The 23,095-nt window shown below is 43.9% G+C and overlaps 2 protein-coding genes across 2 annotated transcripts; one reads left to right on the top strand and one right to left on the bottom strand.

The window, feature by feature from the left end:
* Positions 1–377: 377 nt before the first annotated feature.
* LOC100670840 (superoxide dismutase [Cu-Zn]-like) lies at positions 378–3,086 on the bottom strand. The gene is made up of 2 exons (XM_064294798.1): positions 3,051–3,086; positions 378–1,103 (listed from the first exon to the last, which is right to left on the bottom strand). Exons 1-2 carry the CDS (start codon positions 3,084–3,086, stop codon positions 624–626), a joined length of 516 nt encoding a protein of 171 aa, XP_064150868.1. The 3' UTR covers positions 378–623.
* A 2,729-nt stretch (positions 3,087–5,815) lies between these two features.
* CRYM (crystallin mu) lies at positions 5,816–21,817 on the top strand. The gene is made up of 8 exons (XM_003418809.3): positions 5,816–5,985; positions 6,479–6,632; positions 9,268–9,330; positions 14,198–14,299; positions 16,038–16,221; positions 19,829–19,950; positions 20,616–20,700; positions 21,409–21,817. Exons 1-8 carry the CDS (start codon positions 5,816–5,818, stop codon positions 21,471–21,473), a joined length of 945 nt encoding a protein of 314 aa, XP_003418857.1. The 3' UTR covers positions 21,474–21,817.
* Positions 21,818–23,095: the final 1,278 nt, after the last annotated feature.

Raw genomic sequence — 23,095 nt, 5'->3', positions numbered from 1 at the left:
TTAATAAGGGCTAAATTCTTTAATTCACAATAGAAGCAAATATATATCTGGCTTTCCTATCTCATATCTTTCTCTTTCTTGGCTAGTATTTGATATTGCTTTTCTTTCTCCTTAAGAATAATGAACTGAACGGTTTATTTTCTTTTACCTCTGTATTTTTTTAAACCCAATAAATGTTACATGATAATAATTATAAGAACAAAAATAATGGGCCATAAACATTTCTGCAACTCCAGTATCCCTGGGCATGAATTCTAGGGTGATGAACTGAAGAAACAAAATTGTGTAATTGAAATTAGCTTTTCCCAACCACCACAGCATCTTCTCTCTTTTTTTTTTTTTTTTAAGACAGTTATGTTTAATACCCTTAAGTGACTATAAGTTTGGCAAAATACAGAGATCACTGAAACAGACATTTTAACAATTTTATAAAACTATACAATCTTTCAAGTGGTCAGAAATCATTTCTCATTACAAGTACTTAAAGCAAAAAAAGCAGAAACAAAATCATACAGTTAAACTTTTAAGAGTACAGTGTTTAATGTTTGCCAAGTTAAATTTCTACAGCTAACAAGAAGACAGATGAGTAGTTACTAGGACTCAGACCACGTCCTAAGGAAGGTTTATTGGGGCGCGATCCCAATCACAGCACAAGCCAGGCGACCTCCAGCATTGCCTGTCTTGGTGCTTTCTTCATTTCCACCTTGGCCCAAGTCATCCACTTTTTCATGGATCACCATGGTGCGGCCAATGATAGAATTGCTTCCTGTGAGCGAGATCACAGAGTCTTCAATACACACGTCGGCCACGCCATCCTTGTGGGCAGTCACATTGCCCACGTCTCCAACATGCCTCTCTTCAGACTGGGGCCCACCATGTTTTTTGGACTGAGGATTAAAGTGAGGACCAGCACTGGTAGAGCCTTGTGTATTATCTCCAAACTGGTGAACGTGGAATCCATAGAGGCCTTCCGTCAGTCCTTTGATTCTTCCCGAAACCTTGACGGGCCCGTCTCCCTTCTGCTCGAAGTAGACGGTGCCCGCCACAGGGCCGTCGCCCTTCAGCACGCACACGGCCTTGGTCGTCACGACTCGCGAGGCACCCTCCGGGCCGGCTCCGAAGAGGGAGCGGGGCGGCGCGCGAGAAGATCACGCAGCAGCAGTCGCCAGCGCAAAGCGCAGCATCTTCTCTTTTTGTGGACAATATAAGAGGCTTGATTATTACGTGGCTACTCTGTGCCAAGCACTGTGCTAAGAGTACTACGTATGATTTATTTTGTTGGTACATATTTTGACACTTAACCCTGGTGGCGTAGGGGTTAAGAGCTACAGCTGCTAACCAAAAGATGGGCAGTTTGAATCCCCTAGATGCTCCTTGGAAACTCTTTAGGGTAGTTTTACTCTGTCCTACAGGGTCACTATGAGTTGGAATTGACTCAAAGGCAATGAGTTTAGTTTTTTTTATACACTGTCTTATAGCACACTGTGACCATTTCCTCATGCCCTGTGTAGCTCCCAACCCAAATGCCAGGGAGCACACCCAAGCATGCACTCCTCCTAACCCATTTTTTGAAGTCCCTAGGTGGTGCAAACAATTAACATGCTCGGCTGCTAACAGAAACATTAGAGGCTTAAGTCCACCCAGAGGCATCTCAGTTGAAAGGCCTGGAAATCTACTTCCCAAAAAGCAGCCATTGAAAACCCTACAGAGTACAGTTCTTCTCTGACACACATGGGGTCACTATGAGTTAGAATCCACTCCACAGCATCTTGATTTTTTTTAACCCATTTCCCAGACTCCAATCTCACTCATCAGTTTCATCTTACACATTGGCACAAGACTCACCTTTCTAAAGTTTAATCTCTTTGAGCATGTAATTTCTCTCCAAAGGATCACTCTTAGCTATCTGACTCCAAGAAGCATTCCCAGCTTTATCTCCTACTGCTCCTAGGCAACAGCCTCCTGTTCCAGCCCAATTTGTCTGGCAATTCACTGTTCCCAAGGACTAGACCAGTGTAATGTAATGTTCAGGAGCATGGTTCTGGCGTCGAACTGTTGTCGTACCGTCAAGTTGATTCCAACTCATGGATACTCCAAGTGTCACAGAGTAGAGCTGAACTCCATAATATTTTCTTGACTGTTGATCTTACAGAAGCAAATCAACAGGGCTTTTCTTCCATGTTGCCACTGGGTGGGTTCCAACCTCCAAACTTTCAGTTACCAGCCTACCAATGTCTGACCACCCAAGGGCAAATCCCAGATCCTCTGCTGACTTGCTGGGTGATATTGGACAAATCCCTTCACCTCTTGGAGCTTCATATGGACTGTAAAGCTAATGACAACACCTCCCTACTTAAAGAGTTGTTATATAATTAAATGATATAATGCACATAAAGTGTTTGGTGCAGTACCTAGCACTTAGTAAAGATCAATAACTGTCGCTTTATTTACATTAAAAAAAAAAAAAAACGGTGCCATCGAATTAGGCCTTATTTATCCTTGCTCCCTCAAGAAACCCTTACCTAAGCACCTCAGGTCAAAACAACCTCTCTCCTTTCTTTGAACTACTAAAAGCATTTACTTTTCCTATTTGGTGCCAAAAAAAAAAAAAAAATTTTTTTTTTTTTCTCCTATTTGGTAGTTAGGATTTATTGATGAGAAACAGTTTTGATTCTCCTGAGATCCAGATTTCTGGGGTCCAGGGAGTTGGGGTGACCCACAAAGGCCCTGAGATCGTCTGAACCTTGAGCCTTGAGAAAACTAGTTTCCTAAAGTCACCTTTAAGTCAAACAATAGCCGAGTAAGTAGTGGTGTAACCAATAATTAATCAGAGATAACCACTGCCAACTTCACCAATTGTGGTGTAGGATTTTATCTTAGAAAATTAATAGGGAGATACTCAGGTTTATCATGCATATACTGGTTTAGTTCATTGCAAGGTAGTCGTGGCAAGGCACACAAGTAAGATCTCACAGCATTCATTTAGAAGCAGAGAATCAGAATTAACAACTATAATTTACTTTAATGGTTGGAGTCCAAATCTTTCTTACCTTTCCTGAGAGGTCTGGGGAGGAAGGCTTGACCATGGCTCAAACTCAGCAGAGGGCCCTCGTAGCTAGGGTCCAAGGTCAGCGGTCTCAGGCAGAGTCTCAGCAGGCTCTCAGTGTTTGCCTCTGCCTTCTCAGTGAGTAAGCATGAATTTAGGGTTTAAATCCGAAATTCTCTCCTTGGCCTCACACAATAAGGACTCATGTGGGACATCAAAGTCTAGTATGTCATATCTTTTCTCCAGGGCTAAAGGTGAGCCAAATGAAACATTTTTTCTTCAAGGTTAGAGATTAAAAAACTAAACCCATTGCTGTCGAGTCGATTTCTACACATAGCAACCCTATAGGGCACAGTAGAACTGCCCTGTAGGGTTTCCAAGGCTGTAATCTTTATGGAAGCTGACCGCCACATCCTTCGCCCAGTTAGAGGCTGATGGGTTCTAACCATGGATCTTTTGGTTAGCAGCTGAGCACGTAGCCACTGCACCACCAGGACTCCTGATTAGGGATTAGAGAGGTTTAGGCTTATGTCTCAATGCTAGTTTACAAATAGTAACTATGTAATGTCTTCTTTATCACAGCATGTCAGGTCAAGTCAACTTAAAGATTGTTTACATTCTTTACGTACTTCACATGTGTCTATATTTCTATGTCTAAGTTCAAAAATTTTGTAAATAACTTTCTCATTACTTACAGGTTTCTAATGGGTTATAGTTGATGTCAGAGAACCTCACAAAAGATAGACATATTTCTGTTTTTAAGTTCATATTATGAGTGCTTATACATATGTACTTTGAAAGCACAATAGTGAATTATATCTTATGGGATTTGAGAGCATTATAGAAACATATATGTAGCCCTGGTGGTGTAGTGGTTAAACATTTGGCTCCTAACCAAAACGTTGGCAGTTCGAATCTAACAGTCGCTCCTTGGAAACCCTATGGGGCAGTTCTACTCTGTCCTATACGGTCACTATGAGTCGGAATCAACTCGACAGCAATGGTTTTTTTTTTGGTTTATAGAAACATGCAGAATGTAAGTAGCTTAGTGAAGAAGGTTTTGCCTTGGGCGTTGTGCTCTTTTGAAGAATTACGTGTTGATAGATTGATGCCTTTGAATTATGGTGTTGGGGAAGAATATGGAATATTACCATGGACTACCAGAAGAAGGAACAAATCTGTCTTGGAAGAAGTACAAACAGAATGTTCCTTAGAAGTGAGGATAGCAAGACTGTATCTTACATACTTTGGACACATCAGGAGGGACAGTCTCTGGAGAAGGACATCATGCTTGGTAGAAGGTCGGTGAACAAGAGGTGGCCCCTCAACAAGGTGGATTGACACAGTGGCTGCAACAATGGGCTCAAACATAGCAATGATTGTGAGGATGGTGCAGGACCGGGCAGTGTTTCATTCTGTCACTATGAGTTGGAGCTGACTTGCCGGCACCTAACAATAACAACAGTCAGCTTCAAGAAACAGAAACACCAGGGTCACACTGAAAGCTGTGTTTTAGGTAAACTGTTATGATGAAAACACTGTTCCAGCATTTCTCCATGACAATGTCATAATGTGGGGTATAAGAATTTCTGGACATTCTTTCATCTTGGGAACACTTTGACTCTCTAGTCAAAAGTGTTGCCTGATTTGCAAATCATAAAAAAAAAATCATACATTAAATAAATGAGCCTTGCTGACACAATGGTTAAGCGCTCGGCTGCTAAACAAAAGGTCTGCACTTCAAACCCACCAGCTGATCCACCAGAGAAAGATGTGGCAGTCTGCTTCCATAAAGACTATGCCTTGGAAGCCCTAGGGGCAGTTCTACTCTGTTTTATAGGGTCGGTATGTGTTGGAATCGACTTGCTAGCAATAGATTTATATTAAATAAACGTCAAATCAGTTTCTATTATTGGCTTAATATTATTTTAACACTGCCCTGCATTGTTAGTAACCTTCCCATGTACATACTGTCTTATTTCCTCATCTCAAGCATAAATTCCTTGAAGAAAAGACCTATGTTGTTTTATGCACTTTGGCTCTTGGTGTGCCCCAGGCCATTACACTTGCCCTGGGAACTTCACTCTTGTTACAGTTGGCTGTCAGTTAGGTTTGTAAGGGGGAGGGAGGTGGAACTATGCACTTAAAGCAATCACCAGCCAGGGCGAGATTCAGATAAGAGACCCCAGACGGGGGCAGAATTGAAAAGAATATGGTTGTTAATAATCCTCTGTCTCCTTTCATCTAAGCTCTCCCAGGAGCAAGCAATAATTTAAGAAATAAGAGTCCCGCCATCGTTTGTCCGATCTCCCCAATCTCCCCTTTCCCAGGGAAAGCGACAGAGACAGCAAATAGTGGAAAGGGCAGAGCGCGAGATGGGTAGCCAAAGCCCTTTACTAACACGTCTTGCAAAGAATATATCCATACCCAGTGCCGTGGAGTCGATTCCGACTCATAGCGACCCTGTGGTTGCAAATAATTACAGGGATTGAGAAAGTGGACCCAAGGACACCAACTCCCAGCTCGCCGCCTCGACTCCAATCTTGGGGATTTAGCTGGTGGAAGGGACAGAGCTCCTCCACCCGTGGGCGGAGAGGGTGGTGATAGGCTCGAGGGGCGGGGGCGGTGCTGCTCTTCCTTCCCCTCTCCCGGAGGCTGGGCCTGATCAGGGTAGGTGGCTCCGCTGCGCTGCTGGCGCGTTCCTAAATAAGGGGCAGCCTGGGAGCGCGGATCTAGGTGGCGGTCTGAGGTTAGAAGGCCGGCGGCAAGATGAGCTCGGCGCCAGCATTCCTGAGCGCTGCCGAGGTGCAGAGCCACCTCTGCAGCTCCAGCCTCCTCATCCCGCCTCTGGAGGCGGCTCTGGCCAACTTCTCCAGTGGCCCGGACGGAGGGGTCGTGCAGCCTGTGCGCACGGTGATGCCGGTGGCCAAGCACCGGGGGTGAGTGAGGAAGGCCGGGGGGCAGAGGCAGGAGAAACTGGGAAGGAGGAAGAGAAGGGGTGCCAGGGAAGCGATGGGACAAGGGAAGGCAGGGACGGCTAATCATTGCTAATAACGGCTGGCACTTGGTATCTGCTATCCACTGAGCTAAGTGGGCGCTTTGCAGGCGTTACCTTGTTTAATTCGGCACGCTGTCCGCGTACGTACTGATACCGCCATTTTACTAGTGGGAACACTGAGACTCAGAGAAGTCAAGTGACTTACCCAAGGTTACACAGCTAGCAAGTGGCAGAGCTCGGAGAACAACCAGGTTTTTGTCATCCAGCGCCACACTCTTGAATATATTACGCATATGCATGAGGGAAAGGCACAGGAAGGGGGGAGGGAGAAGGTCAGCAGGGCAGTGATTCCGGAAAGAGAGCAGGTGTATGGGGGTTTGATGGACTTGAGGATTTCTGGGAAAGGATCGAAGCGGCTTCCTTTTTCCTTGTAGTTTCCTGGGAGTCATGCCCGCCTACAGTGCCGCAGAGGATGCCCTGACCACCAAGTTGGTCACCTTCTACGAGGGCTACAGCACCACCTCCACTGTCCCCTCCCACCAGGCCACCGTGCTACTCTTTGAGCCCAGCAATGGCACTCTGCTGGCGGTGAGCAACTCCCTGCCCTGGGGTGGGGAGGGGGTCCCTGGACTCAGAAGCCTCAGAAGTTAGCTGTCTGTGAGCAGGAGTTTTGGGTGTGAGCAAGCCTGGCCCTCTTTAAGTCAAGGTTACGTGTGACCATGCACCTATTTCTCAGACTGCCTGAGGATGCATAACCCAGCCCCAGAACCCACTGCTGCTTCACGTGCAGGACAGTGTGGAAGTAATCATCTCGTCATTCTCATCAAATACCCAGTTACCGCACCTATACAGCTTGAATGAGTCTGGTAACCAGGGAAACACTGATTTAGTGAATCTCTGTCAATATGGTAGAGAGGGGGTGTTCTGCAAACCCTGGGAGCCTTTTCTGAGGGGTTCACAGTGACCTGTTTTAACATCTAATCACGGTATCCAAAAAAATAGCAGTAGCTCACTTTTATCGAGCACTTACTATGTGTGAGGCACTGTTCTGAACACCTTACATGTGTTAACTCTCTTAACATTTCTAACCACTGTGTGAGACATGTAATATTATTACCCCCATTTTACAGAGGTAGAAACAGTCACAGGGCAACTATACCCAACTGACCCAAGTTTACACAGCTGATCAGTGGCATGGCTGGGCTTCAAACCTAGCAGTCCAACCCCAGGACCTATCCTCTTTTAACACTATATTGCCTTTTTGGTTTTTGGGTCTTTTTTTTTTTCAAGAGGTTCAGAATTTAATTTTGGTAGCTCTTTTTTTTTTTAAATTATTCCAACCATTTCTGCATGTTCTACTGCCTTTTTAACTGCCGCTTGTTGAGTGTTTATCATGTGCAAGGCAGGAGATACTGACCTCATTCGATTCTTTGTTTTTTTTTTTTTTTTTAATTGTGCTGTAGGTGAAAGTTTATAGCTCAAGTTAGCTTCTCATACAAAAATTTATACACACATTGTTAAGTGACCCTAGCTGCTATCCCTATAATGTGACTGCATATTCCTCCTTTCCACCCCAGATTTCCCATGTCCGTTCAACCAGCTCCTATCCCTTTCTGCCTTCTCATCTCGCCTCCAGACAGGAGCTGCCAGTATGGTCTTATGTATCTACTTGAACTAAGAAGCACATTCTTCATGAGTATCATTATATGTCTTATAGACCAGTCTATTCTTTGTCTGAAGAGGTGGCTTCTGGTCTTTTTGACCTCATTCAATTCTGACAACATTCCTCTGTGGGAGTTTTTATTAGTGCTCCCTCCACCCCACCTCCCAATACTGTTGAGATCCCAGAGGCTTCAGACTCCGGTTGGTAGAGCCACTTTGCTTAAGGTCACACAGCTGGTTAGTGAAAGACCCAGCATCAGTCCTTACTTAGGTCTGTCTGACTGTGGAGCTTGTGCCCTTAACTCCTGTGCTCTGTGACCCCAAGCTGGCTGAGACCAGGCAGTTGAGACGTTTTGGGAGGCTCCCCTGAATTCCACTTGGTCCTTCTCTGAATCCTTAGGGCCCCTTTGTTTCTCCCCCTGAATTTCTAGCTCCTTAAGGAATCTGGCTGCTCATTAGTCCTCTAAGAAGTCTCTAGCTCTTCCCAACCTATCGTCATCCAGTGGAGATGGCACCCATACTACCTACCAACAGTGGTTCCCTGGGAAAGTGGGACCAGCCAGGCTTTGAAACCAGATGTCAGAGCTTTAGCTCCTTGCTGAATCTTCTCAGTAGCTAAGTAACTCAGCTCCTCATCTGTAAAATGGGAATAATGATACCTCCCTGGGAAGGGTCCACCGAGATGAATAACTTATAAAAAAAAGAAAAAAATCTTTTTTTTTTTTTAACTTATAAGCAGGGGAGAATAGTGCAATAGGTGGGTATTGTCATTAGCCAGACCTTAGTTCTCAACCCTTGCTGTGCATCAGAACCACCCAGGACCTTTTAAAAGCAAGGATTTCTAGGTCCTAAGATTCAGTTAATCCAAGGGTTGAGCCTGGGCATCTGCCTCTTCAAAAAGTTCCCCATGTGTGCAACAGACGTTGAGAACCACTGAGGTAGAGTTTCATAGAGCCTTGGTGGTGCAATGGTTAACTGCTTGGCTGCTAACCGAAAGGTTGATGTTTCGAATTCACCAGGCAGTCTGTGGGAGAAAAGACCTGTGATCTGCTCCCATAAAGATTACAGCCTAGGAAACCTTATGGGCAGTTCTACTCTGTCCTATAGGGTTGCTATAAGTCAAAATTGACTCAACAGCACAGAACAACAACACAGCAGGTCTTTGTAGCCTTTGCACAGATGTCAAATGACTTAATGTTATCCCTCAAGTCCCTATTTAATTCGGTTATTCAGGAATCCCAGGGCAAGAAAAGAAAATGGGCAGTTCTTGGGGGCTTGGCATGTACTAGATGTTTTCATATATGCTTATGTATTTAATCCTCACAATAACCCTCTGAATGGTTGGCATTGTCTTTATTTTCACAGGTGAGGAAACCAGTGCTTAGAGATTAAGCTATTTGTTCATAGTTGCAAATCTCATAAGTGGAGTAACTGGATCCAGGTCTGACACCAAACTGCAGAATACTATAAAACTTCTCAGGGCCAGTCTTTTAGAGATGCTTCTCTCAGCTTAAGTAGTGGATAGGGGTGTCCCTTGCTCACTGTCTCCCTTCTCTACAAGGTCATGGATGGAAATGTCATAACTGCAAAGAGAACAGCTGCAGTGTCTGCCATCGCCACCAAGGTAAGGTTAGTGGCTGGCTGTGCTATCAAAGCAAGCTGGTGGGTGGGGTTTAGTGCCCCAAGTTCGACTAAGGGAGAAGTTAGGATCCTATGTTGGCCTTATTTTGAATAGAGCTGGAACTCCATATGCCAAATATGGGATGCCAGGTAAGTACAGTGATTCATGAAATTAGTTGTTGTTGTTAGTTGCCACCGAGTCGGCTCTAATTCATGGTGACCCAGTCCTGTACCATCTTCACGATCACTGGTATGCTCAAGCCCATTGTTGTGGCCACTATGTATTTTGAGTGCCTTGGAGCCAGGTTGGGGTAATGGTTAAGAACTCAGCTGCTAACCAAAAAGGTTGATAGTTCAAATCCACCAGTTGCTCCTTGGAAACCCTATGGGGCAATTCTACTGTGTCCTATAGGATCACTGTGAGTCGGAATCGACTCGACAGCCACAGGTTTGTTTTTTTGGTTTTCTAACCTAGGGGGCTCATCTTCTAGCACTATATTGGGCAAATATTCTGTTGTGATCTATAGGGTGTTCACTGACTAATTTTAGAAGTAGATCCCCAGGCCTTCCTTTCTAGTCTGCCTTAGTCTAGAAGATCCACTGAAACCTGTCCACCATGGGTGACCCTGCTGGTATTTGAAATATCAGTGGAATAGCTTCCAGCATCATAGCAACATACAAGCCACCACAGTGTGACAAACTGACAGAAATTAATAGCTACCATTTATTGAGCATGACCAGGTTCTAGGTACTTTCCATGCATTATTCCTAATCCTCACATCAACCTTGCAAAGTAGATATGATTATCTCCGTTTTCTAGGTGTAGGCACTGCAGTTGAGAGAAGTTATGTGAGTTGCCTAGGGTCACACAGCTAGTGAGTGGCAGAGCAAGAATTTAAAACTTGACCCCTTGGACTCCTTGTCCCTGTACTACACCGCTCCTAGTAAATCAATGCGGGCAGTTTGTAGGCCAGAGCCAGTGCTGGATAAGTGGTAGAGGGGTGAGCCAAACAGATCTGAGCCAGATTCATGTATTCACTCAGTCAGTATTGACTGAGCTTCTACCAGGCATGGGGCACTGTTCTAAATGTTAGGGATACAGCAGTGACTGAAACAGAGAATGGAACACACAGTATTGGGGAGGGAGTGAAATTTTAAATTATCCAGGAAAGACCTCACTGAGAAGGTGACATTTGAGTAAAGACTGGAAAAGGTGAGCAAGTGAATCATGCAAAAATGTAGAGGAAGAGCACTCAGGGTAGAAAGAACAGCCAGTAATGGGGATAGTGAGTGTTATGGTTGGAACTGTGTCCTCCAAAAATATGTGTTGTAAATCCTAACCCTATACCTGTTGTTAGGAGCCCTGGTGGTGCAGTGGTTAAAAGCTTGGCCACTAACCAAAAGGTCAGCAGTTTGAATCCACCAGGCGCTCCTTGGAAACCCTATGGGGCAGTTCTACTCTGTCCTATAGAGTTGCTGTGAGTCAGAATTGGTGTAAAACATATTTATACCCATTGTTAAGGAGCCCTGGTGGCACAGTGGTTAAAGCAAATTCACTGCTAACCGAAAGGTCGGTGCTTCAAAACCACCAGCGGCTCCACGGGAGAAAGATGTGGCAGTCTGCGTCCGTAGAGATTCACAGCCTTGGAAACCCTGTGGAGTCGCTGTGAGTCGGAACTGACTTGGTTTACACCTGTTGTTACAATCCCATTTGGGGATGGGTTTTCTTTGTTATGTTAACAAGACAGTATTAGTGTAGGTTATGTTTTAAGTCAACCTCTTGAGATATAAAGGAGATTAAACAAGCAAGCAAAGAAACACAGTTAGGGAAGATAGAGGCCAGGCCACACGAAGATCACCAATGATCCAAACAATGCTGGGCCTACAGATGCTAAAAAGAGACAAGGACCTTTCCCCAGAGCCAACAGAGAAAGAACACATTCCCCTAAAGCTGGCGCCCTGAATTCAGACTTCTAGCCTCCTAAACTGTGAGAAAATAAATTTCGGGTTGTTAAAGCCACCCACTTGTGGTATTTCTGTTATAGCAGCACTAGGATAACTAAGACAGTGAGCTTCCTAAGCAGTGTTCCGGGTACTTCACAAGCATTCTTCCTACAAGAAATACGTCCGAGCATCTTACAAGAAAAACAACATTTTGGGAGGTTAGAGTTAAGAAGAAAAGGCTTACAAAACTGGGTATCTGTGGGAACGATTAGAGTCTGGAATCTTTCACATTAAATGGAGAAGTACAAGGTCTTGAGACATGGGTTTATGAGGCTTATGCTTTCAGGAAGTGTGATCCGCGGGAGAGCTGGAGAAGCAAAGACCAGGTGTTCAGATTATGAGTATGTTAAGTGTTTCTAAATACATGATGGGGAGGGAAGAATGTGAGGATTAATCAGATAATTGTATATGAAGGGTGAGGACTATAATACCCACCTTGGGGAACTGGTTTTTAATTATACCCAGACCCAACTCAGATTGAAATAATCAAGGGACCCCTGGAGATAGGCTCTCCTGTAGATAATAGCAACAGAATGACTCTAATAGCCCTGCCTTATTTTGTAAAGGACTTTGGTCTTTTCCAAAATCGTCTCTGACCCACTGTCTTTGAGTGTCTGTAAGGAAGGCAAAGTGAGTCTTACTGGCCTTGTTTAGCACAGAAGGAAATGGAGACTAGGATTGTCCTGAAGTTACATAACCGGGTGGTTGTGGGGTCTTCCAAGGCTGCCTGGTCTTATCCCAGCTCAGTCATTTCCAACCTCTGGGGAATTTTTTTTAAAAAATTCAGATTCCTGGAACTACTGAATCAAAGTCTCTGAGGATAGGGCCCAGGAAACTACTTTTTAATAGCCCCTGCTTGATTCTGATATTCAACTAGGTTTGGGAACCACACTGTTCTAGACTCAGCTATCAGTAACACTGTGCTTTGTTGCATTGGTGAAAAGTCTACACTTCTAGAAGAGAGGGTTGGTTGATGCTCAGAGTTTAGGCTGAAGCTTTATTCATCATTCCCAGGGACTCAGCTCAGATGAACTATTTCGATAAGAAACAAAGGTGTGTTTTACTTTTTACTTTGCTGGGGGTAGAACGTTTTCTTTTCCATAACTTTTCTTTCATCTTGGGCATTAGGAAGAGGACGAAATATATAGGAAGATCTGGGATCTAAAAAAAAAAAAAATTTTTTTTTTTTTTTTTTTTTGTGTTTCACATTAACTTTTAGGTGGGGACTCTGTCATGCTTTTCAAGGTAACAGCATATATCAGGGTTTATCCTGGTATGCATTCATTTAATAGATATTTGAGTGTCCACCAATACATGTGAAATCACAGCCCTGACAAGTACATTGAATGGAAGGTGTGAAGTCTATGTGACTGTAAAATAGGGATCTTATTCTCTAGTCTATAGGATTGGGGAAAGCTTTTCTTGAGGAAGAGAGATTTGAACTAAGACTTAAAGGATAATAAGTGTTACTTGTGAGAGGCAGAGGAGAAAGCATTACTGGGCAGAGGAAAGAACCTGTGCAAAGGCCCTGTGGTTGAAGGAGTCACGTGTACTTGAGGAATTGCAAGGAAGCCAATGTGGTGGGAAGACACAAAGCACAAGGGAGTCTGACATGACAGGTGGCTGGGGAGGCAGGAGGGCCAGACCATTCAAAGTCTTGGTGAATGCAAATGAAACAGACTTTCAAATTCTTTGTTTAAATGAGAAATCTAGTAGATTCATATACAAATTTTTAATTATGTATGTCTTAGTTATCTAGTGCTGCTATAACAGAAATAACACAAGTGGATGGCTTTAACAAAGAGAAATTTACTTTCTCACAGTCCAGTAGGCTAGAAGTCAGAATTCAGGGTGCTGGCTCCAGGGGAATGCTTTTTCTTTCTGTTGGCTCTGGAGGAAGGTCTTTGTCATCAATCTTCCCTTGGTCTGGGAGCATCTCAGCACAGGAACCTCAGGTCCAAAGGATGCGCTCTGCTCCAGCACTGCTTTCTTGGTGGTATGAGGTCTCCAATTCTCTGCTTGCTTCCCTTTCCTTTTATCTCTTGAGAGATAATAGGTGGTGCAGGCCACACCCCAGGGAAACTCCCTTTACCTTGGACGTGACCTGGTAAGGATGTTACAATCCTACCCTAATCCTCTTTAGCATAAAATTACAATCACAAAATGGAGGACAACCACAGACTACTGGGAATCATGGCTTAACCAAGTTAATACACACATTTTTGGGGAGACATAATTCAATCCATGACAATGTACATGCTTATGGGAAAATAATACTGTACCACTAATCCTATTCTGGGAGGGCAGTGGTGGTTCAGTGGTCGAATTCTCACCTTCCATGTGGGAGACCCAGGTTTGATTCCCAGCCATTGTGCCTCAACCACAGCCACCTGTCTGTTAGTGATGGCCTGTGTGTTGCTATGATGCTGAATAGGTTTCAGGGGAGCTTCTAGACTTAGACAGATTAGGAAGAAAAGCCTGGTGATCTACTTGTCAAGAAAACAGCCAATGAAAACCTATGGACCTCAATGATCCAATCTGCAGCCAGTCATGGGGAAGGCTCAGGACTAGGCAATGTTTCATTCCATTGTGCACAGGGTCTCCATGAGCCGTGACAACTAACAACAACAGTCTAGCTCATAGGGTCATCGCCTGGACTAAATGAGATAATGGGGATAAAGCATTGGCATATATTGGGTGCTCAATGATGGTTCCTTCCTTCCCCTCACAGAGGGGAACTGAAACACAAATAATGTCTCTCTGATTGCCTGAGAGCTCTTGATACTCAAGCTATTTGTTTTTCACCTTTCACCTGGACGCTGGCTAATGTTTCCCTTGACCTTTTCTACCTCATGACTCTCTAATAGTTTTTGAAACACCCCAGCAGTGAAGTTTTGTGCATCCTTGGGGCTGGAGTCCAGGCCTACAGCCACTATGAGATCTTCACAGAACAATTCTCCTTTAAGGAGGTAAGTCCAGGGGTGCTTGGGGAGAAGAGGGAAGGGGCAGCCGGTGACTTTTGTCTATACTTCACATGCAACATGGGTTGCTCTGAAATATTAGGTTGAGAGTGTGATCTAGACTATTCTTTTACCCTGATGACTTCCCCAGTAGTCCCACTGGAGATGGGGAGTAGGAGGAAAGGCCTAAATCACCTCTTTCCAATTTCCCAGCTCATGGGGTATGCTTGAGGATACAGCCAGTCTACTTAGTTAAAGGATAATATTATATCCACTATATACACTGTCCTTTTGGCCCCTCTCTGTGCTTCTCTTAGGAGACTTCTATGAGTCTTTAAGTATTCAGGGTTATGAATCCAGTACGTGGGTGGCACAAATGGTTTGTGCTCAACAGTTTAAACCCAGCCAGTCGTACCATAGAACAGAGGCCTGGCACTCTGCTTCCATAAAGATTACAGCCAGGAAAACCCCATGGAGCCAGTTCTACTCTGTAACACACAGGGTCACCATGAATCAGAGCATCCCCACTCTGCAGTCTAGATACTGGTCTACCTTTCCCCAGTCATGGCTCCTACTTTCTTCTGGGAATGCTCCATGCTCCTTTTATTTTTTTGTATGTATGTGAGAGAGGTGGGGAGGACTGAAAGCATCTTCATGATAAAAATTATCTATCTATGGGCTTTGGGAAATATAGGAAAATAAAAATGCACTTTTATCGGTTTTCAAAGACAAGCAGCTAACATTTTCCAATCTGTTTCTTAATCATTAGTTTTTTTTTAATATAATTTTAATAATATTAGGTACATTCAGTTATTATATCCTATCTTTTCACTGAATGTTCTAACATCATGACTTTTCTAGATTATCTCATTTTGCATATTTGCATAATTTTCCATCAAGAAGAGTACTGTTTTTAACCATCCCCTTATGGCTGGGCATATTAAATTATTTGTACCTTGGCTGGTGAACTTCCAAAAACCAAGCCCATGGCTGTCGAGATTCTGACTCATAACAATGCTATAGGACAAAGTAGAACTGTCCCATTTGGTTTGCAAGGCTGTAAATCTTTACAAAAATAGATTGCCACATCTTTCTCCTGAAGAGTGGGTGGTGAGTTCAAACTGCCAACCTTTTGGTTAGCAACCAAGTGCTTTAACCACTGCGCCACCAAAGCACCTTGCTGAACTTACTTGGATGTAAAATTTATTTCTGTATTTATTACATTTGAATTTTCTCTGCTAATCATTAAACTGTCTTGTACCTATTAAATTACTGAGCTGTATGTCTCAAGCTAGAACTGAAAAATTTCCAATTTTCTCTAAAGGGGAGGTGGTAGAGAAAGCTCATTTTGAAGTACCTAGATAGGAGCCCTGGTGGTGCAGTGGTGAGGTGTTTGGCTGCTAATCGAAAGGTCGGCAGTTTGTGCCCACCAGCTACTCCATGGGAGAAAGATGTGGCAGCCTGCTTCCATAAAGATTGCAGCCTTGGAAACCCTATGGGACAGTTCTGCTCTATCCTTTAGGATCACTGTGAGTTGGAATTGACTTGACAGCAACAGGTTTCATTTTGGTTTAGATAGGCACCTGCCCAGATTAATATTACCAAATGTCCACTCTCCATAGGGAATGATTTAGATAACGTGGCTTCTACCCCAGAGGGTTCAGTTTTCTCTTGGTACCCCTGAGTTTAGTGTAATGTAAGCAGCCAAAACATGGCACCAATGTCCCTCTTGTTCCCCTTAATGAAGGTAAGGATATGGAATCGCACAAAGGAAAATGCAGAGAAGTTTGCAGACACAGTACAAGGAGCGGTACGGGTCTGTTCCTCAGTACAGGAGGCTGTGACAGGTGCAGATGTGATCATCACAGTCACCATGGCAACAGAGCCCATTTTGTTTGGTGAATGGGTGAAGGTGGGGGCTCATATCAATGGTAAGTAGAGTGGCTTCATGATCCAGGGGCAGGTGGTGGGCACATTCATCCCTGGGCTGGGACCCAGGGTTGCATGTGAAAGCTGTTTGATTCATGACACAGAATGCCCAAGATTTTCAAGGGCCTATGGAAACATGTAAGGAGAGCTGGTGGTACAATGGTTAAGCACTCGGCTGCTAACCAAAAGGCCTGTGGTTCAAACCCACCAGCTGCTCCATGGATGAGAAGACCTGATGATCTGCTCCCATAAGAATTACAGCCTAGGAAGCCCTATGGGGCGGTTCTACTCTATCATATAGGGTCACTATGAGTTAGAATTGACTTGACAACATACAGCAACAACATGGACATGTGTGAGACCCAAGAAACAATACTGGCTCCAAAATACAAAAAGAAAATTATAAACCTGAAATTAATATTTAGTTAAGGGTCTATCAAAAGTAACCATATACCAAATGGTCAACCACAGTTCAGTTCTTAAATGTGATAAAGCTTAAGTCACAAAAGTCAAGGAAGTCATTTGTTCTTAACAAAACTTAAAATTATAATTAAAAAAAAAAAAAATTACAATAAAAAAACATTCAATGTGGCATGTGGATGCTTTTTACTGTGTGATAGGATAAGGGGTGGAGGGATTCTAAAAGTAAGAGTGCCTGAGGCCTCTGAAGGTCTTCAAATGGCCCTGGGGGGTATACCAAATACTTACTATCGCCAGGTGCTGTTATAAATGTTTGATATGTATTATTTAATCTGTACAACAACCTTATGATGTAGGAGCTATTATCATCATAACCCCCATTTTACAGGTAAGTAAACCAAAGTGCCAGTTGCCATCAAGTCAACTGCAACTTATGGCAGCCCTATGTGTGCCAGAGTAGAACCGTGACCCTTAGGGTTTTTAATGGTTGATTTTTTGGAAGTAGATCACCAGGCCTTTCTTCCAGGGACCTCTGGGAGGACACAAACCTCCAACCTTTTGGTTAGCAGCCAAGCGCAGGAGTCCCTGGGTGCAAATGGTTAATGCACTTGGTTGGTGGGTCATGGCTGGCTTTATGGACCATTTCTGGAAGGAATTGGGAAATCAAGAGGAACCACTTCTTGGTAAAATGGATTCCCCGGGAATCTTCAGCAAGGCTGAGTTGATTCCCCCCACCACCCCCAGTTTAAAACGACATACATTGATGACCTCACCGTTTATATGGTTTAGGAGTCCAGGCACAAGTTAGCTAGGTCCTCTGCTTAGGGTCTCACAAGGGTGAAATCAAAGTGTTCCCTGACTCTGATTTCATCTAGAGCTTGGGGTCCTCTTCCAAGCTCACATGATTGTGGCAGGATTAAGTTCCTTACAGTTGTAGGACTGAGGTTCCCATTTCCTTGGGGCTGCTCTCAACTCCTAGAGACCACCCACATTCCTTGCCATGTGGACCCTCCATCTTCAAAGCCAGTAATAGAGACTATCCCTCACATCAAATCCCTCTCACACGTTGCATCTCTCACTAGGAAGGGCTGAATTGATTGAGTCAAGGTATCTCTTATGTTTCCCCAACCTAGGGATAAAATTGGCTTATGCATTCACAGAGGCTTCACATATACTTGAGAAAAGTATGTTACAAGTGCAGCCAACAAATTAGAAACACTACTGACATATTTTACTTACTTACAGCTTGACTAAGATGCAGGCCCAATCCCAACCTCCTCCACACTTCTCTTATCTTCTCCTCACCTGCCGCCATGGTTAGTCTTCTGACCTATTCTACCAACTGTTGTCAAGTTGACTCTGTGTCAGAGTAGAACTGAGATCCATAAAGTTTTCAAAGGCTGATTTTTAAGAAGTACATCACCAAAGCTTTCTTCCGACGAGTCTCTGGGTAGACTCAAACCACCAACTTTTTGCTTAGCAGCCAAGCCCGTTACCCATTTGCACCACTAGGGATTGATCCATTCTAGCCCCACTGAAAACGAAGCTAGAGCCCAGTCCCTTTGCCACCTGGCCCACCTCCATCTGCCTGAGTGGCCTCACATAACCCTTTGACAACTTGCCAGCTCAGAAGCAGGGGCTGTCTTAGGAGAACGGTGCAGCAAGAAGGGGTGGCCTGAGAACCTAGGACTTTTCCCACCAGCTTATGATTTATTTACGAGCTTCATTAGCTAGTACTTTTGTTCTATAGAACTCCCTACACAAACAGCCTTCAAGATGGGCATTTTTTAACCACTCTCTTTGGAAATTAGAGTGAGGGAGAACAGCAGGAGAGAGAACAAGTAAAGAAAACAGGACGGCAGTGTGAGAAGGCATATGAATGCTGCATATATTTGTGTAAGGCTCTATAGCTGTTTCCAAAGACTGGCTGGCCATGAGCTAGATCCAGCCAGCAGATGTGTTTTCTTTGGGCCATAGTATGTTTTAAAATTAAAAAACATCACATGTAAATAGATTTCCTGCTTCTCTTTGAAAAAAAAAGGAATATCTGATAGCAGTGGGCTTGCATGGCAACAATTAGCTGGAGCTGAGCAAAGACTGTTCCCTTTAGAAGGCCTGTGTTCTTCTGTGTGTCTCCCCCATTCCCAGTCTAGTCCTCTGACTTGCCTTGCTCATTTCCATTACCGGGCTGATGCTTGCAGGTCTGTGGTTGCAGCTTCAGCCTTAGCCTGTGTGATACCAGCAGGCAGGATACCCTGAGGCCATCATTAAGGTCCCAGGCCCTGAAGAGAATAAGAAAGCTAGGGGCCACGATGGACTGAGTTTTCTTTATACTGGGGCTTCTTTGTGACCCTGACACTGGACTTTTTTTTGTCTTGAGTTAAGAGAGAAGTGGCTGGGAATGAGGGATGGCAATTGTTGAAGAGCAAGCAGACAGACAGAAGGTAGAGGAATGTGGGGCGTGAATAAGGTCCAAGGGATATCTCTGTTTCAGGGTTTTTGCAAGGAACTCATTGCTCTCGGTAAGTGAGAGAGGAGAGAAAGGCCTGGTACTCTCACAGATCTGGACTCACTTACTAGATACGGAACCTTAGCAAGTACATTCACTTCTCTGAGCCTCAGTTTCTACATCTGTTAAATGGGACCCCCGACATTGAAGTGAACTTGTGAGGATTATAAATTTAAAAAAAAAAAAAAAAAAAACCCTTTGCCATCAAGTTGATACCTACTCATTGCAACTGTACAGGGCAGAGTAGAACCACACCATAAGGTTTCCCAGGACAGTCTGGTGGATTCAAACTGCTAACCTTTTGGTTAGCACCATAGGTCTTAACCACTAAGCCACCAGGGTTTCCAAGGATTAGAAATAGTATGTGTAAAACATCCCACAGATAGTAGGCACCCAAAAAATGAATGCTAAGTCACCTCGAACCCTTTTAGGAATGAGGTGGCATAGGAAATGGAAAGGAAAAAAATGGTAGGTATGATTATTACTAAGAAGTATTCCGTCTTGCTGATTGGGAGGGTCTCAACTTGGGGAAATATGGAAGTACTCCAAATCTGAATGTTCCCTCCTGTCTTTCACCACCACCTTTTCCTCACACGGCCCTACCCGTCTTCCATGCTTTGGCACTTTTAGTATCCCTTGGGGCTGCTTTTGGGCTTAGGATTTGCTTCTGTGTCTTGCAGCCATCGGAGCCAGCAGACCTGACTGGAGAGAACTGGATGATGAGCTCATGAAACAAGCTGTGCTGTATGTGGACTCCAAGGAGGCTGCCCTCAAGGAGTCTGGAGATGTCCTCTTGTCAGGGGTGAGCTGCTGTCCCAGCTGGCCTCGCCTGGATCCCAGAGTTTCATTAATTTCTTCTTTAGTTTGGCCTACTCCAGGCCTTGGTCACCTCCACCTCCTTGTGGGGGAACCAGCTCCTTTTTAATTCCCTTCCAGAATAATGTGACCATTATGGTGATGATATTATGTGTTTTCCTCTTCTCTTTGCTGGGAGAGGGAAGCTTGAGGGACTTTTTCATTGGACTGGGCTGTCCTATTGGGCAGTGGGATTGGGATATGGGGGACTTTTGCAGCCTGAAAGCCTTCCCAATGTGGCCAGCACCATGGTTGGCCACCTTCTGGCCTTTTTTTTTTTTTTTCTTTTTAATCGGCATACAACCAAGAAAGAGGCTGCCAAAACAAGTGCTTAGATAAGAACATGCCTGTTTCCTCACCGACACAGTGACTTGGCAGGAAATTTACCTAGCCACAAATGGGAATCTCTGCGTTCATAATCACACAAAGGCAGATGCTACGCGAAAAGGAATTTCAGGAGGAAGCATTCTCCCTGACAATCTGGCTCACAAATGGGCTTTTTTATCAAGTTCATCCCTTATCCAGTTCTGCAACACCCTGGGCTGGCTTCAGAAGTGGGCCCCCAGCTGACTTCAGTGTCATGGCCTAGGTCAGTGTGTGTTTGTTTCACAGGCAGAGATCTTCGCTGAGCTGGGAGAAGTGGTGAAAGGAGTGAAGCCTGCCCAGTGTGAGAAGACCACAGTGTTCAAGTCTTTGGGTAAGAGCCACTGCTCTCTGGTCACAAATCTAACCAGATCATAAATCTAGCTAGAAGTGGGAAGAGGAATGATTCACCAGGCTCTGTAGATGAATCATTGTGAAATCCATCACTCGGATCAATTATTTACATGTTTTAGTATAGTGATTCAGCCCATGAACTCTGGAATTGGGCAGTCCTGGATTGGATTCTCTTCTTGGCCACTCACTGGGCATATGTCCTTAGCAGGTGACTTAACCTCTCTGAGTCCTAGTTTCTTTGCCACCTGTTAGTTTGAGTTGTCCTGAGGATTGAGATGTGCACGTAAACCATGTGCACATAGCAAGTGTCAGTGGTCAACCATTTTGGCTTAGGTCTAAATGAAACTCAGAAGAAGATATTTGTCAGCAGTGGGGGCAGGGAATAAAAATGTTAAAAGTCAGGGAGCCTAAGAGAAATGGGTCTTTGGAAAGAGACCCAGATAGAAAGGACAGCTTGAGACCTCTTTATTTCCTCCTTTCCTGCTGATGTGAGGAGGGCTTCCATGGGAAGACACATTACCACCTGAGTTGTCACAGGCTTAAGTCCAACAAAGGATGAACTCCCAGTGGCCAGTCTGCCCCTTGGCATCATGGACACTCTCTCAGGAAAGTGTCAGTCAGAGGGCTTGGGTTGTTTCAAGAATACTGAATTCTGACAAAAAGTCAACCAAATTTCTGTTCATTTCAGGAATGGCGGTGGAGGACACAGTTGCAGCCAAGCTAGTGTATGACTCCTGGTCATCTGGTAAATAAAACAAAGAAACCTTGTGTTGAGATGGGTGCTGCAGTTCAAAGGATATCACCACTGGTCGTCTCATAATTTCTAGGTCGACTGAGGGAGCACAGTGCCCAGTGAGCTACAGTTTTGTGCGTACCACATCTTATCTTAAATAATGAGATCCCCATTCATGTTCGTAGTTGGAAAACAAAACTAGGTGCCCATTTCCTTGCTATGCCTGCTTATGGTATGTTCCTTTCACTTGTATTTTACTACCTTTTGAATTTCCCTGAAATAAAGCATTTTACAATTCTGAAACACTTTAATAATGTCTACTCTTCATGGCAAGGGAAGTGAAGAAGACCAAGCACTTCTGTTCACTCTGTTTCTTTTCTTTTCTTTATTTTTAATAGACTTTATTTTTTAGGGCACTTTTAGGTTTACAGAAAAATGGTGCAGAAAATACAGAGTTTCTGTTCACCTCATCTCTCATCTGCACACTGTTTCTTTTGTTTTTATCTTTATTTTATTTTTGTTGTTGTTGAAACCGTTCACACTTCAGGAGTGACTACAATTAAAATTTTTTTCTATTTTTTGAATGGAGATAACAATTCCTGTACCATAAAATTCACCATTTTAAGCATACAGTTCAGCAACATTTACAGTGAAACCTTGAGAGCCAGAACTTGACGGGACTGACTTGTTTTTCCAAGTCTCGCAAGTTTTCTACTTTTGACAGGGTACAGTCTTACCACTTTCCTGTCTCTTGTTTTAGTGGAAGATATTTGCGTTTTCCTTTTCTGACAGGTTTCCACCTTACACAGGTTCCGGCTTTTGCAGGTTTTACTGTAGTACATTCACAGTGTTGTGCAACCATCACTACTGTCTAATTCCAGAATATTTTCACCACTCCAAAAAGAAACTTGGTGCCTGTTCGTAATCACTGTTCCTTCCCCTTTCCCCTCAGCCTCCAGCAACCACTGTCCTACTTTCTGTCTTTATGGACTTCCCTATTCTAGGCATTTCATCGGAATTTTATACATATACAGTATGTGGCCTTTTGTGTGTGGCTTCTTATAATTAAAATCTAAAGGAACAATACCAAAAATACCAAACCCGTTTCCATTGAGTTGACTCCGACTCATACCAAACCTATAGTCAGAGTAGAACTGCCCCATAGGGTTTCCAAGGAACAGCTAGTGAATTCGAACTGCTGACCTGTTGGTTAGCAGTCAGGCTCTTAACCACTGTGCCACCAGGACTCCAAAGGAATAAGAGTTTCCGTATTGGCCAGGACTTCTTTGGTCAAAAGTAATAGCGACTATAACTCAAACCACCTTAAGGAAAATGAATAAGTGAGTGAATGGAGAATGGAATTTATTGGCTCTAGTAATTAACAAGTACAGAGGTAACTGGTTTTGGTTATAGCTGTCTTCAGGGACTCAAATGTCATCAGGACCCAGTCTTGTTCTCTCCATTCCTTGGCCCTGTTCTCTTCAGGGTTGGCTCCATTATCAAGCAACTTTTCCTCTTTAGTGGCAAGATGGTTGCTAGAAGCTTCTGAATTATATTGTCCTTTTTTGCAACCCTAGCAGAAATAAAGACTCTTTTTCCTAACAGTTAAAAAAAACCAAAACTAAGACTCATTGGACCATCT

This window comes from Loxodonta africana, chromosome 12, assembly GCF_030014295.1.
Source record: "Loxodonta africana isolate mLoxAfr1 chromosome 12, mLoxAfr1.hap2, whole genome shotgun sequence".
Lineage (NCBI taxonomy): Eukaryota > Metazoa > Chordata > Mammalia > Proboscidea > Elephantidae > Loxodonta > Loxodonta africana.
Note: the sequence above shows the minus strand (reverse complement) of the source record. Positions and strands in the feature narration are given on the sequence as shown.

Excerpts from the sequence above, each read along its gene's own strand:
- LOC100670840 (XM_064294798.1), bottom strand. The coding sequence starts at position 3,086 with ATGGTCAAGCCTTCCTCCCCAGACCTCTCAGGAAAG. Across the intron at positions 1,104-3,050 it reads CCCCAGACCTCTCAGGAAAG|GGTGCCTCGCGAGTCGTGAC; the intron begins GTAAGAAAGATT and ends GCCGGCCCGGAG.
- CRYM (XM_003418809.3), top strand. The coding sequence starts at position 5,816 with ATGAGCTCGGCGCCAGCATTCCTGAGCGCTGCCGAGGTGCAGAGCCAC. Across the intron at positions 5,986-6,478 it reads CCGGTGGCCAAGCACCGGGG|TTTCCTGGGAGTCATGCCCG; the intron begins GTGAGTGAGGAA and ends TTTTCCTTGTAG. Across the intron at positions 9,331-14,197 it reads TGTCTGCCATCGCCACCAAG|TTTTTGAAACACCCCAGCAG; the intron begins GTAAGGTTAGTG and ends ACTCTCTAATAG.